At 36.3% G+C, this 12,656-nt stretch overlaps 1 protein-coding gene and 1 pseudogene across 5 annotated transcripts in view; both read right to left on the bottom strand.

Annotated features, from left to right (window-relative positions):
* Positions 1–12,656, bottom strand: part of RUNX2 (RUNX family transcription factor 2) — a 206,591-nt gene that overhangs the window by 26,817 nt on the left and 167,118 nt on the right. For 4 of the 5 annotated variants that reach the window (XM_016131171.2, XM_016131173.2, XM_036229754.1 and 1 more), the window contains one exon: positions 6,643–6,804. The exons of the other annotated variant lie outside the window; for it this stretch is intronic. In XM_016131171.2, coding sequence (XP_015986657.2) covers positions 6,643–6,804 — 162 coding nt within the window. The remainder of the gene's footprint in view (positions 1–6,642; positions 6,805–12,656) is intronic. 5 annotated transcript variants of the gene reach the window in all.
* On the bottom strand, positions 7,945–8,057 carry LOC118606446 (annotated as a pseudogene).

The following is a 12,656-nucleotide window of genomic DNA, read 5'->3' as shown; positions in this document are numbered from 1 at the left end:
CAGGGGCTTTTTAGGGCAATGAAACTATTCTGTATGACTCAGTTAATAGTGGATACATGGCATTCATGCATTTGGTAAAACTCATAGACATGCACAACACTGAGAGTGAACCCCGATATAAATTATGGTTAATAATAATGTACTAGCATCGGTTCATCAATTGTAACAAATATGTCACACAAATGCAAGATGTTAATAATAAGATAAAGTGGGGAGTGGATATAAGAATTCTGTACTTTATGTTCGACTTTTCTGTAAATCTAAAATTGCTCTAAAAATAAAGTATTAATTTAAAAATAAATATGTATAATAGAGTTTATACTCTTTTGAAGTTAATAACACAACTTAGTTTTTCCATTAGTATTTATTAGATGAGGCAAACTGTCTTAAAGTCCTAAGAACAGAAATTCCCTGGACGGACATCGTCTTACTCCTTGAAGAACCTCTGAGACATGGGGATGGGCAATTCTGAGTAATTCACTTACACAGACCACTGAGACACAATAAAAGAACTGACATACCTGAGAATACGCAAAACACCTTTAGTGACAATGAAACTAAAACTCAGGTTTCCTTTGTTAAATTGCCTCCACCCTCTTCTCAGATTCCAGTGAACCACAGAAGCCACCGTGTCACTAGAAAATTAACTTTAATACTTTTGGTGACATGAGGTTTTGAAGTTCAAGCTACCAAGTTTTCTTTTAAAAAAACGAAAGGGACTGCAGTAAATCTTTCAATAAAATTTATAACCATGTCTTTGCCATCCATGCATAAGCATGATTCCTTTCATTACTAAATCTTTTCTCCATGTGTGGGTGGTTGTACATGTATCAAAAATAAATATTCACAAAAACAAATGACAAGAACCATGTATAAAACTAGTCAAACCATGTATGCAGATTTCATTCAGTACCTTGGTCTAGCTACAAGTAACAGTAACTAGTCATATGACCAAGTTTAGTTAGCTTTGTGAGCAAGGCCAACTATTCCCAACTAATCTAGTAGGAATGGAAATTATTTCTTGGGTCCTCAGCATTAGTAACTCAAAAGTTATAGTAAACTGAGGTCCAGGTATGCCCTGAACTAGGACCCACAGCAATAAGATTACAACATCCTCTGCTCATGTCAGAAGATAGCCTATTTTTAGAGAAAGCAGAATGAAGTTCAACTTATAGAATGCAAAAATAACCCAACAAATCACAGTCAACATAATAAAGAAAAAATTGAACATACAATTGGTAACAAGGGCTTGCCTTTGTTTAGGGTCCATTAAATTTAATATCTTCCCCCTCTGTGGCTTTAAACAGAGAACTCCTTCAAAATAAAAGTGGCTCCTATTAAACTTAATCACTCGCCCGTGGCTGCTTGTGGCAAAGGTGTGTCTATCAAACAGGTGGCTCTTAATAAAGGAATGGTTCTGTAGTAAAAAGTAGATGTTCTACTGTTTTATTACAGTGGCTTTAACTTTCTGGTTTATTGGCATTAATTGCTGAAGTTTTCCTTTTAACCTCTCTTACAGCGTCACTCCCTCCTATGAATTAAGAGTGGCCCTGCTAAAATAAATGTCCACATATATGCAGCACATTACTGAAGCTACCGGTTTCAAAGCTTGACTCAGGGGACTTGATGGAAACTCATTATAAGGGACATTTCAAAATGAACTGCATCAAACACTCCTGGGTTTGAAATTACATGAACCAATCCTCTCAATATACTTTGAATAATCAAATGGGATTTTTCTACTGCCAATTTCTAAATTTTGTGGTAGTAATAATTTTTTTAGTAACTTTATTAGACTAATGCCTATTCTGCTGACCTTCGGAAATATCATAGTTTAGTGACTGAGTCATAAAAATGGAGACATCTTTAATAGTCTTATGCAGATGTTTAAGGGGAATTTTTTGACATTTAAATACTTTGTAAGAAGAAATTCAAGACTATTTGCTTAAATAGAAAAGATCACAGTTCTTAAATCTGTCTCCCGTAAAAAAAAAAAAAATCCTACAAGTGCAGAGAAAAATCATTCATATATGTATTGGCCTCTCCCAGAGTAACTGTGGCAAACAACATATATGACCCTTCCCTTGCATGTCTAATTCATGTACCCTAAGTCTCTAAGAGCCCTCCAGAAAGTGTCAGAGAGATTCATGGGCACAGTGACCAAGATCACAAAAAATGCTGGTGTCAATTCACTTAGCCTTGTGGATGTCGAAGAGTGGCACAGACTTAGGTTAATCTGAACTACTTCACTCAGATGAGTAGGACAGGAGAGGAGTTATTTGCAGTAAATAAACCTGTGTAGGCTCTCCTTTAAGGTGCTAAGAAAAGCTCATAATCTGATCCATAAGTCAAAGAATCAGACTCACTAATCAGTTGTGCTTCTTTTCATAGCAGGATAATTACATAAAATACATTTTGAAAGTCCATAATTATTTACTATATAGCATTCTGTAATGATCTCCAGAAAAGTAATTATAATCCTTATGCCAAACCTCACAAGTGCTTTGAACATCAAAACTGCCATGAGTGATATTGTTATTACGATGATAAAGACATACACTGGTTTAGGTTGTTGTCAGGTTTACTGGTCCTCACCCTGCCACACCTTGCTTTTTAACAGAATCAGTGAGAAAAAACTTTGGCTACTTCTGTAGCGTGAATATTCTTTTATGCTCACACAAGATGACATGAGATAATGTATAAAATCACTTGGGGTAGTGGGTGCTACTTAAATACAGATTTTATGCAGTAAGGCCACACTTATCAGTAAGTATGGTAGGGAAGGGGAACCAACCCCTGCAAGTGCTTCTCTCCACTGTAATGTATCTGGGCTGGTTTCTGAGAAGCAGTGTTTGATTTTTATAATTCAGCTGAATATGAACTAAATTCATCATAATAAGGTAGACTCTATTAGTCAATGTATGACAATAATTTATTCATCAGACATAAACCTGTAACTGCTGCTATTGTGCTCATAATATTTAAGGCTACTCAAGGTTAAGGAATACTTCTTTTGTATTACACCTATGAACTTTAAGATATCTGGATTTGTACCTCTCCTTGCAGTAAAGTAGAGATCATGGGTAACATAACCTTTATCATATTATTTTATTTACACCTTGCTTCCCTAAAGGATTTGAGGGAGACTATAGGACTATACAATATAATCACATTGTCATTATTGTAATTCATTAAGTTCTAGCATTTGTAGCTATGCTTGAAATATTACTCAGAAGAAAGGATATCTGAAAAGGAAATAAAATTGGATTCTCTGAAGGTCCTTAAATAGATTCGACCACAGTCTTTCTTTGTCCTGGTTTTAGGATGATATGAAATTTCTTTATGAACATTTCTTTCTGAAAGATCTTTCTGATTGCTTTTATTCCTATGGTCCTTTGGAAAAGAACATGATCATGCCTACTACATGTAAGTTCAACTGAACATTTTCTATTTTCCAACATTATAACCAAACAGTTATTTTCTTTTAGTGCTTTATTGACTTTATGTGAATGGTTCCCAATTGCTTTTAGCTCTATAAATATTCTTCATAAATCTACAGAATAATAATGATTATAATGGTACAGATTTATTGGGTACTTCTATGTGCTAACTCATTTAAATATTTAAATATTTCAAGGTTTTTTTTATTTTAAATATTCTCTGTGATGATCCATTTTATAAAGCAAATATCCTTTGAAAGTTTAAATTTTTATGTACTTGATTCATTAAAGCCAGGGCTTGCCTGTAAATTATATATATATATAATTTTTATAAAAGTTTTAGCTTCATAATATCAGTTACAATCTGTTTAGCATGTAATGTGTCAGGCCTTTCCTAAGCACTTTACATAAAGCATCTCATTTAATCCTCACAGTAACCTTAATAAAGAAATATTATATCCTTATTTAATAATTAATAATAAAACTAAGTTTCGGAGATACAAGAAACTGGCTTAATATATGTGTAACAGCTGGGACTCAAACCTGGGTCTGAACCTCTAATCCTATTGTATGCAAGTGAGGAATTTTATTCTTTCTCACCCATGATCATACAAGACTATTTTGTGTATCCCTTTATACAGGGAGAACGGAAGTGAGTACACAAAACATGAACTGTTCTGAAAAGCACCAAAAAAAGTGAACGTAGGACTGTTTGGAGATAAGGTGAGTATGAAGGTTAGTATTTTAGCTGTCCGTGGTAGAGAAATAGCATCTTGGACCCTAGGCACAGCTGTAGATATTGAGGGGAATTATAAGACAGAAACTATGCAACTTGGCACCTCAGAACCTGAGGTGGGCTCCTCTCCAAGGAGATTCCTAGGACTGATCCCCAGGGAAGTGAAAATGGTGCTCACTCCAGATAACTCAGTCTCTGAGTCTACCAGGCAGCATGTGGGCACAGCCCCGCACCCAAAAGCCGGTCAGGTAAATCAGGGTGCCTCCAGTTCTCTGACAGTCCATATCTAGTTCTTTTTTCCTGTTTCCCTACATGCTGACAAAAGGGATTTTCTGTTCTCTTCACTTTAATGTTTACACAGATCCTCCCACCCTGGCACTGTATTACTTTGCCAGTAACAACTCATAGAAATATTTGGGCAGGAGGAAAAAACTGGACTAAACTCAATTTTAAACTAGTTTAAAGCAGAGGCTCATTCCTACCATTGGCATCGAATCAACATATAGCTAGATAATTAAGCACTTTTTACTCCTACTGCCTCTTCTGTTTATGGAAATGTTTTAAATAATGATCAGTAAATAGACTCAAAGTAATCTGTGTGTTCTATATTACAGATGTAAATGATAAACAATAATGACTACCATTTATGCAGCATTTTTTCAGTGTTATTTTCAATGGTTTTCCCAGTGAATTCATACATGAATATACCTCAGTAAGAATGTGCTATAGACAAATGTCTCTAAGGCTATAATCACTCCCTGTGGTTTTTTCCTCCAGGTATTGCCAGAGGACAAATAGCAAAACCTGCTTCAGCCACAGAAGGTTGGACAGTTGGAAGCCCCAGAGGACCCTAAACAGAAGCGAGCTGGCCCAAATCTGCCCTGACATGGTGTCATGTTGGCCCTATGTGTAACATACAGAAGGAATGACCAGAACTAACTCAATACCACCCAACACTGTGTCTTTGATTCCACATTAGCCCTTGTTACTCCCTGTGCCTTACTCATCCTTTCCTGTGTTTTTAATTGATATTTGCCTAAAGGAGATAGTAATTCCAGTAAAGGGAAATGATAACTAAAATTTTATACTCTTCACAATTCCCCAATAAATAGCATGTAATTCATGAAAACAGCAGTTATATTAAAAAGTGATAACATGGTTTTCCAAAGAATCTCGAGGTTCTCCCTCCACCCCTCTTCTTTCCCTACTCACCCCTATGGGAGTCCATCTGCTGCAGAAAATGTGAAGGCACTAGGACCAGAGAGCCCTTTCCTGCTATTTGCTTGGGAAACAAAGCCTTCCCTCCTCCCAAGTTGAAAGAAATAAAGGAGTCTGAACTAATCAAAACCTGCAAGCCTGCTGGTGGAGCTTCAGCTTGTCAGTGATGCAACTCAGCGGAGTGAGTAACGGCTTCGAGCTTTGCAGAAAATGAGAGAGGGAGAGAAACAGAGACAGAAACACAAAGAAAAAGAAAGAAAGGCATTAACCTGGCCAGGAGTCAAACAGGTGCATGGAGCCCGAACGCTGAGAAGAGTGTCTGACAAATATAGGATCCAACTGTGTGTGCCTCTGTGGGTCTACTTCTTTATTTATGGGGGAGGGGGCGCAGGGGCAATGCTGTAGTATGTACTTTTGGGGTGTACTGAGAGATTTATTTTTTCTTATTCATAGAACTCATATGGTTGGCCAAGAGCCTTTCACTCGAATGGTCTGTTTGAAGCCTTTGTGGACACTCTCTGGCTTTCTATGATAAATTCTCTATGATAGGGGGTGACCAGGTTGTTTACCACATGTACTTCCACCATAAGCCACAGATTTTTTTGGTGCCTTTGGAATAGTAGATGTGTGAGTACTGGGGCCGCCAGTGCACTACATAATTCATAGAAAGGTTGCCTCAGTCTTGAGTTGGCTACTCAGAAGCCACACATTGCCTTTTAAGATTCTTCCAGGCCTCACTGCACTTCAAATAAGTAGTTTCTGATAAAGATCTTAAGTTTACAGGTGCTCTCCCTTGAAACTGGTTAGCTTGGACTTTGGGATTTAAAAGCCTTTAGAAATGGAGGGCTGTGCTATAACTGTAATTTGGTTTACAGGTAGATGTTAGGAAAAGAAAGAAATACAAGCGGAGGAAGGCCTGGCATAAGACCTTCAGGAGAAGGCCCTCGTTATGAGACAGTGCCCACCAATGGGGATACAAGTCAACAGGACTAAAACTGGGTGGCATCCGATATCATCTTAAGAAAATTATGCCATCTCTGGTGGATTTTCAGTCTCCTGACCTAAAATGTTACGGTATTTGATAACCCCATAATTCAGAAGACCTGGTTTGCCCGTTGTCAAACCCTTGCCCACATGCCTCTAATAGAGAGTAACTGTGAGCATACATAAAACAGACTTGGCCCATCCTGCAACCCCAACCCCAACCCTGCCTGGGAGTGGGATTTTTAGTTAAAGTGTGATCTTTACCTGAAATGCGCCTGGGCACGTCGGTGATGGCAGGAAGCCCAGTGCCCCGAGTGGAAGACAGCGGGGTGGTAGAGTGAATGGATGGGGACGTCATCTGGCTCAGGTAGGAGGGGTAAGACTGGTCATAAGACCACGGTGGGGAAGATTGTGCCTGCCTGGGGTCTGGGAAAAAGAAGAGAAATCTTTAGTATACCAGCTGCTGTGGCCATACAACATTCAACCCAAACTTAGAAAGGACAAAGCAAAAAAAAAAAAAAACAAGAGAATACATAAGGTCTATTTATTTCCTACAACCCCACCTCTCAGTCCCTGTATAGCACAAGGATTTCTAGACTTTGAGTCTCTATGAAAGTAACAAAATGAATCACACATAAGGACTACTCGCCTCTCTCTCCCACATAAATATTTCTATTTGGAACATCTACTAGTCATTTAGAAAACAGTAGGTTTCAGTTGTCTTTACAGAGCTGAATTCCATTTTATTTATTTTCTGTATTTTCTAATATTACTCCAATGAATATGCATTACATAATTTTTTTAAGTTAGAAAAAAAATTTTAACAATTAACTTGGATAAAGAATAGATGCCTTTTACTGTTGCATATCCAGCTACTATCTTTCAGATGTAGTTTTTGGGTTTTAAAGTGCATGATTCCATGATTTTTAACACAGTTCACTTTCTCACTTTCTTTCCGGGCTGGTCAATGGGATGGCACCTTTAAGCGTGGGGGTGAGGAGGTTGAGGGTAAAGATGAGAAGACAGGTAGTAGCACATAAGGGGAGCTGGTTATATTATTCTCATGGTAAAGTTACTCCAGAAAACAACTTTTAAGATAAGATAAAACTTAAGTTCAAAGTCAACTACCATTAAGAACTGAAAAGTTTCATCACCATCTGGAGAGTAAGAAAATGACCCAAAACAGGAGAATAGGGAAATATCTTTAATCCTATTAGAATCTGTTTAAAAAATGTCACATGTTTGGAATGTGACCTAGTGTTACCTACAGTTACTGTAATAATAAAAATAATGGGCTGCCAGCTTGTTAGGGTAGAGAGTAACAAAGTCTCCTGAGGTATTCTACAGCATTTCCTGGGGCACAAATTCAAATCAAGGCCAAGAAGAATCATCAAAAGAGCTTCGGTCTCCTTTTAAATTTTTTTAAAAAAGGTAAATTTGCTTTATGTTCCCAGGGTGGACAAAGTGTGTATTTCAAACTGCTCTGTTCTTACTTGAGGGCTGAACCAACAAAATTATAAGCAAATTTCTCTTAACATTTCTTCTGCTAATATTTTTTTTATTTTTATTTTTATGGAATGCTTCACAAATTTGTGTGTCACCCTTGCGGAGGGCCATGCTAATCTTCTCCATATCGTTCCAGTTTAGTGTATGTGTATATGTGCTGCCGAAGCAAGCACTTCTTTTGCTAATTTTAAAATTGTTTGTTAATTTTTAAAATCCTAATACATCAGGCCATTCACAAGACTACTTTGTGTGTCAGAATATCCATGGACCTTGGAATGCTCAGAATTAGGTTCAAGTTCTGAGATTTCTATTTGCTAGCTGTGTAATCTTGGGTTAATTATTCAGTGACTCTGAGCCTCACTTTCCTCATCCATAAAAGGGGACGGGGAAGTGATAATATCTAAACCACAGGGATGTGAGAATTACATGAGAAAACTATGAAGAGAGGACTAGCATAAGAGGCATTCACTCAATAAGCATTAACTCTTGGTGATACAGGGATAGTTCCATGGTTAAAACATCCGAATTGGAGTTAATACATTTGTAATAGGTTTAAAATTATTCCCACATGACCTTATCAGCCTCTGAATATGAAAAGCTTAATTTTCAAAAGCTATCAATATATTTGAACAGTCAATTCAGGTTTACCTCTAAAAATCAAAATGAGACTAATAAGACATGGTTTTTTCTGAAATGATTCCTCTTTTAAAGGCTTTCAAGTTTTTCTATACAGTCAAAGCCGTTTTGTTTCAACTATTTCTTGTTTATTTGTTCAATTCAGAAATAATTTATTTAAAGACTGTCTAAATAGAACATACTTTCCTTGAGTCAAAATAATTAAATACATCTGGATATTTATCTGATGTTTACTCTATCAACGAACATACAGAAAAATTTCATCCAATTCAACTTTAAGGAACATTTACCTGAGTTTGTAATTTGAGTAAAAGTATAGTACTGTAAACGGTTACCATAAATTTTTCCTTCAGAAATCTAAAGGATACTTGATCATTAAAGTAATGAACTTTTGTACTTTCAAATGTTCAAGGCTGAGATTGTATAGATTGGCAACATTTCAAATCTGAGTGAGTGGTCCTTGTTATACATCTGATACTGACTTCCTTGCTTTAACCATTAATATAATTCACTATTCAGAGAAATGGTAAATGATCTTCAGATGGAAAAAGGTGCATTATTTACAGCACCAGAAGCAATCTCATAAAGGCAAGGCCTTCTTTAAAGCAACATTTTCAAAACACAAAAAGGACAAGAAACACACATCTAAGTGAGTTGGGCATACAAGACTCAAATTGGGATTTGAGTTCTAATCTAACCTGACCATATGATTTCCAGAGCAAGTAGTTTACCTGTGTCCATTCCTCTACTGTAATATCTTGGTACCAGTAGTATAGGGGGCTCTCTGCCCCCAAATGGGAAAAAATACAAAGAAATGTAAAGAATGACTAACATTATAAAAGTTAAACACAATGTAAAGGAATTAGGGAACTTGGATGTAAGATACAGCCTTTTGGTTCTCCTTGTGCAGAGAAACAGCCCAGTGCAGGGGAAGCAAGTGAGCTTTCTAATGAGAGGATCTGGGTTGGAGTTCAGCTCTACTGTTTCTAAGCTGTATGACCTTAGTTGTGTTAGCTGACTCTGAACCTTAGCTTCCTCATCTGGAATATGAGAAAGGATAACATGGTAAAGTGGATACAGCAAAGTGGTCATGTGTACTTTGCTGGGCAGACAAGCCTAGGCTTGAATCATAGCTCCCATTGTGCTACCAAGTCATTTAAATTTGGGGAGCCTCAAAGGCTCATCTGTAATATGGTAATGATACTTATTAGTGTTATTGTGAGCAATGCATTAACTAGGCTTTATCTGATAAGTTATCTGGAACTCTTGGCAATATTAAGTATATAACAAATAGAAGTGGCTATTGTTATCTGTAAAATCAATATAATAATAGCTACTATCATTTCGTTTACAAAATTAGATGAGATAATATAAGTAAAAGCATTTGGATAACTGTAAAGTACTATGTTAACACTTATCCTCTTTAGGAGCTCACATCATCAGGGCCCTGCTATATGATATGCAGTATATCTCTTCACGTTGCTGAGCTTTGATTTCCTCATCTGTAAAATGAGTATGATAACACTAGCTCAGGAAATTGTATGAGGATTAATGTACAGTGAATGTAAATCACCATTATTATTCAAAAAATTAAAAATCTGACTCTAAACTATCCAGGGTGGCTGGGTTGTCTAGTGTTATTCTTGAAGACTTCCAAGAACACATTCAGCACAATTCAGTATGATGCCTTGCACACAGCAGGTGCTCAAAAAATAACCACTGAATGAAGTTTTCAGGATGGCTTGAGTGAATAATGGAATTTTACAATGAAGTAGTAATTAGTCATTCTCTAATATCCCCTTAGGCTATAAAAGAAGTTATATCAGTGAGGTTTTAGTTTTTACATAAACTTCCCCACTGCCAGAATATATACCAGAACAATCTATTAAAGGATAGATTTGCTTTTAGTGGAGGTCCTTCTTGAAGATATCCAAGATTAGCAAAAATAACTTCTTACTATCCCTAAACAAAGAGAAGATCTCTCTTTGTTTTTTGTTTTGTTTGTTTGTTTGTCTCTCAGAGGACAGGCTGCAGTCCAGACAATCTCATTCAAGGTCACTATCCTAAGATTCTATGATAATTACCTACTTAAGGAGAAAGAGTTACTAAAGAAAAATAAAACACAATGGGGTTCGCTAATGTTGTACTTTTAATGGGAACAGTAGTCTTTTTCTTATTAGTTTCAAGTACAGTACATTGGTTAGACATTTATATTCCCCTGATTATCTTCCCTCTGGCTCTATTCATAGCCATTACCTTACTGCTGTCTGCATTCCCCATGACATGCTCCCTATCCCTGTGATCATCTATCAACTACTAATTTGTAATAGGGACAGTAATCTTCTAAGAAAAATTTTTTCAATTACATTTGACACACAATATTATATTATTTTCAGGTGCACAACACAGTGGTTCGACATTTATATACTTACGGAGTGATAGCCCCATAACTAGAGTTTTCTGACACAATACATAGATATTACAATATCATTGACTATATTTTCTATGCAGGACAATAACCTAAAAAACAAGTAATGGTCTCCAAACACCTCAGGTCTTCCCTAATTCCTGTGCAGGAGCCATCATCAACCCCAGCTCTACCATTTCTGGCCTGTGTGACATTGGACAAATTATATAACCTATCTGAGCTTCAAATTCCCTAATCTGTTTAATGGGGATAAACAGGAAGACTTCCCCACTAAATCTGTTATGAAGATTAAATGAGATAATGTAGTAAAGAACATAGAAAGAACCCAATAAATGTTCACCACTGTTAAAACCTCTACCTTTACTGAACTTTCATTCTCTATCTATATTTCCAGCCCATAAACTCTTACTCTAGCTGAGGACAATTTTTAGAAAGCTTCCTATAGTTTTGAAGTCCAATATTTGTGGAATGTATCTGTGTTGGTCAAGTCGATACCCTTTACAATCATTTAACCTTAATTATGTCCCTTCTTAATCTTGGTTTCCCAGACCAACAAATGCTAATCTGTTTTAGTGTATGTTCTAATACTGTACACTTTAAAATTTTTCAAAATTTTTGTGGAGAAAAATAGCTATAAAATATCTTGATCCTAAATGCTCAATCACCAAGAAAATATAATCCTATCATAAACATATAATTACAGCACATTTGCTTTCTTGTGGATAATTATTAATGCTTACAGTAAAGTTAACTTAACTTGATCTCATAAACAATTTCTGAACTCAACTTCCTGAAGAAATCTGAGACTTCTGAGATTCACTCTTAACTTGGATGACTCAGAGCAGGTGACAGATGTTTTTTAGGCATCACCAATCACCCCTAAGTTTACTAATAGGGAAGAGTACAGGGCCCGGCTCTAAGACAAACCTACTAATTAACCACTAACGGACAAGAAATTGTCATCTCAACCTCAGGTCCCACAGAGCTAGTTAATCCATTCCTTCACTCTACCCTATCCAGATTTATATTGAACAGTTTGTCTTTTCATGTCTGCAGAAAAGGAAAATGCCATGTCCCACCACTCTAACATAAATAAGAATATCCTTGATTTTTGTGTCTTGGAGGATAGCGGTGCCAATAATAGTCTCGATATTACATCCTGGGTGGCCTATAATTACCTATAAACACTCACAAATTTTCAGAGGATAGCCAAACTCTATTTCATAGAAATTTTCAAAAGAGATGAAAACTGCTTTTGAACTTTAAATATTTTTATAGTGTTTTAAAAACTATAATTCATAATTTTTAGATGGCAATCTTCAGAAACAGTGTCAATATTATTTTTGTTACTAAACTATAGAAATTAAAAATATAGACATTTTTATATAGATATGACAATTTAAAAACAAAACCTTTGGTGCTGGGTATTTTTATGTGCACATACTCTATAGTGCTTGAGAAAGCTGCAATACTAAATATCACATGAGCATTTAAATAGGAATCCACCCCTACTTCTTTCCAAACTTCTCTCCTAGAACCTAAAAAGGGGGTTTTAAAGGGAGTTCATAATCAAATTTGACCTGTAACAAGCCTGAGAGAGAAAATCAGGTCTTTCCTATACTATAGGCCTGTTGTGCTCACAGGCAGGATGTGACTAATCAAAATGACTAAATGGGAAAGAAGAGAAAGAAGCGGAAGACCCAGGGCA

Source organism: Rousettus aegyptiacus, unplaced genomic scaffold, assembly GCF_014176215.1.
Source record: "Rousettus aegyptiacus isolate mRouAeg1 unplaced genomic scaffold, mRouAeg1.p scaffold_m13_p_1, whole genome shotgun sequence".
NCBI lineage: Eukaryota > Metazoa > Chordata > Mammalia > Chiroptera > Pteropodidae > Rousettus > Rousettus aegyptiacus.
Note: the sequence above shows the minus strand (reverse complement) of the source record. Positions and strands in the feature narration are given on the sequence as shown.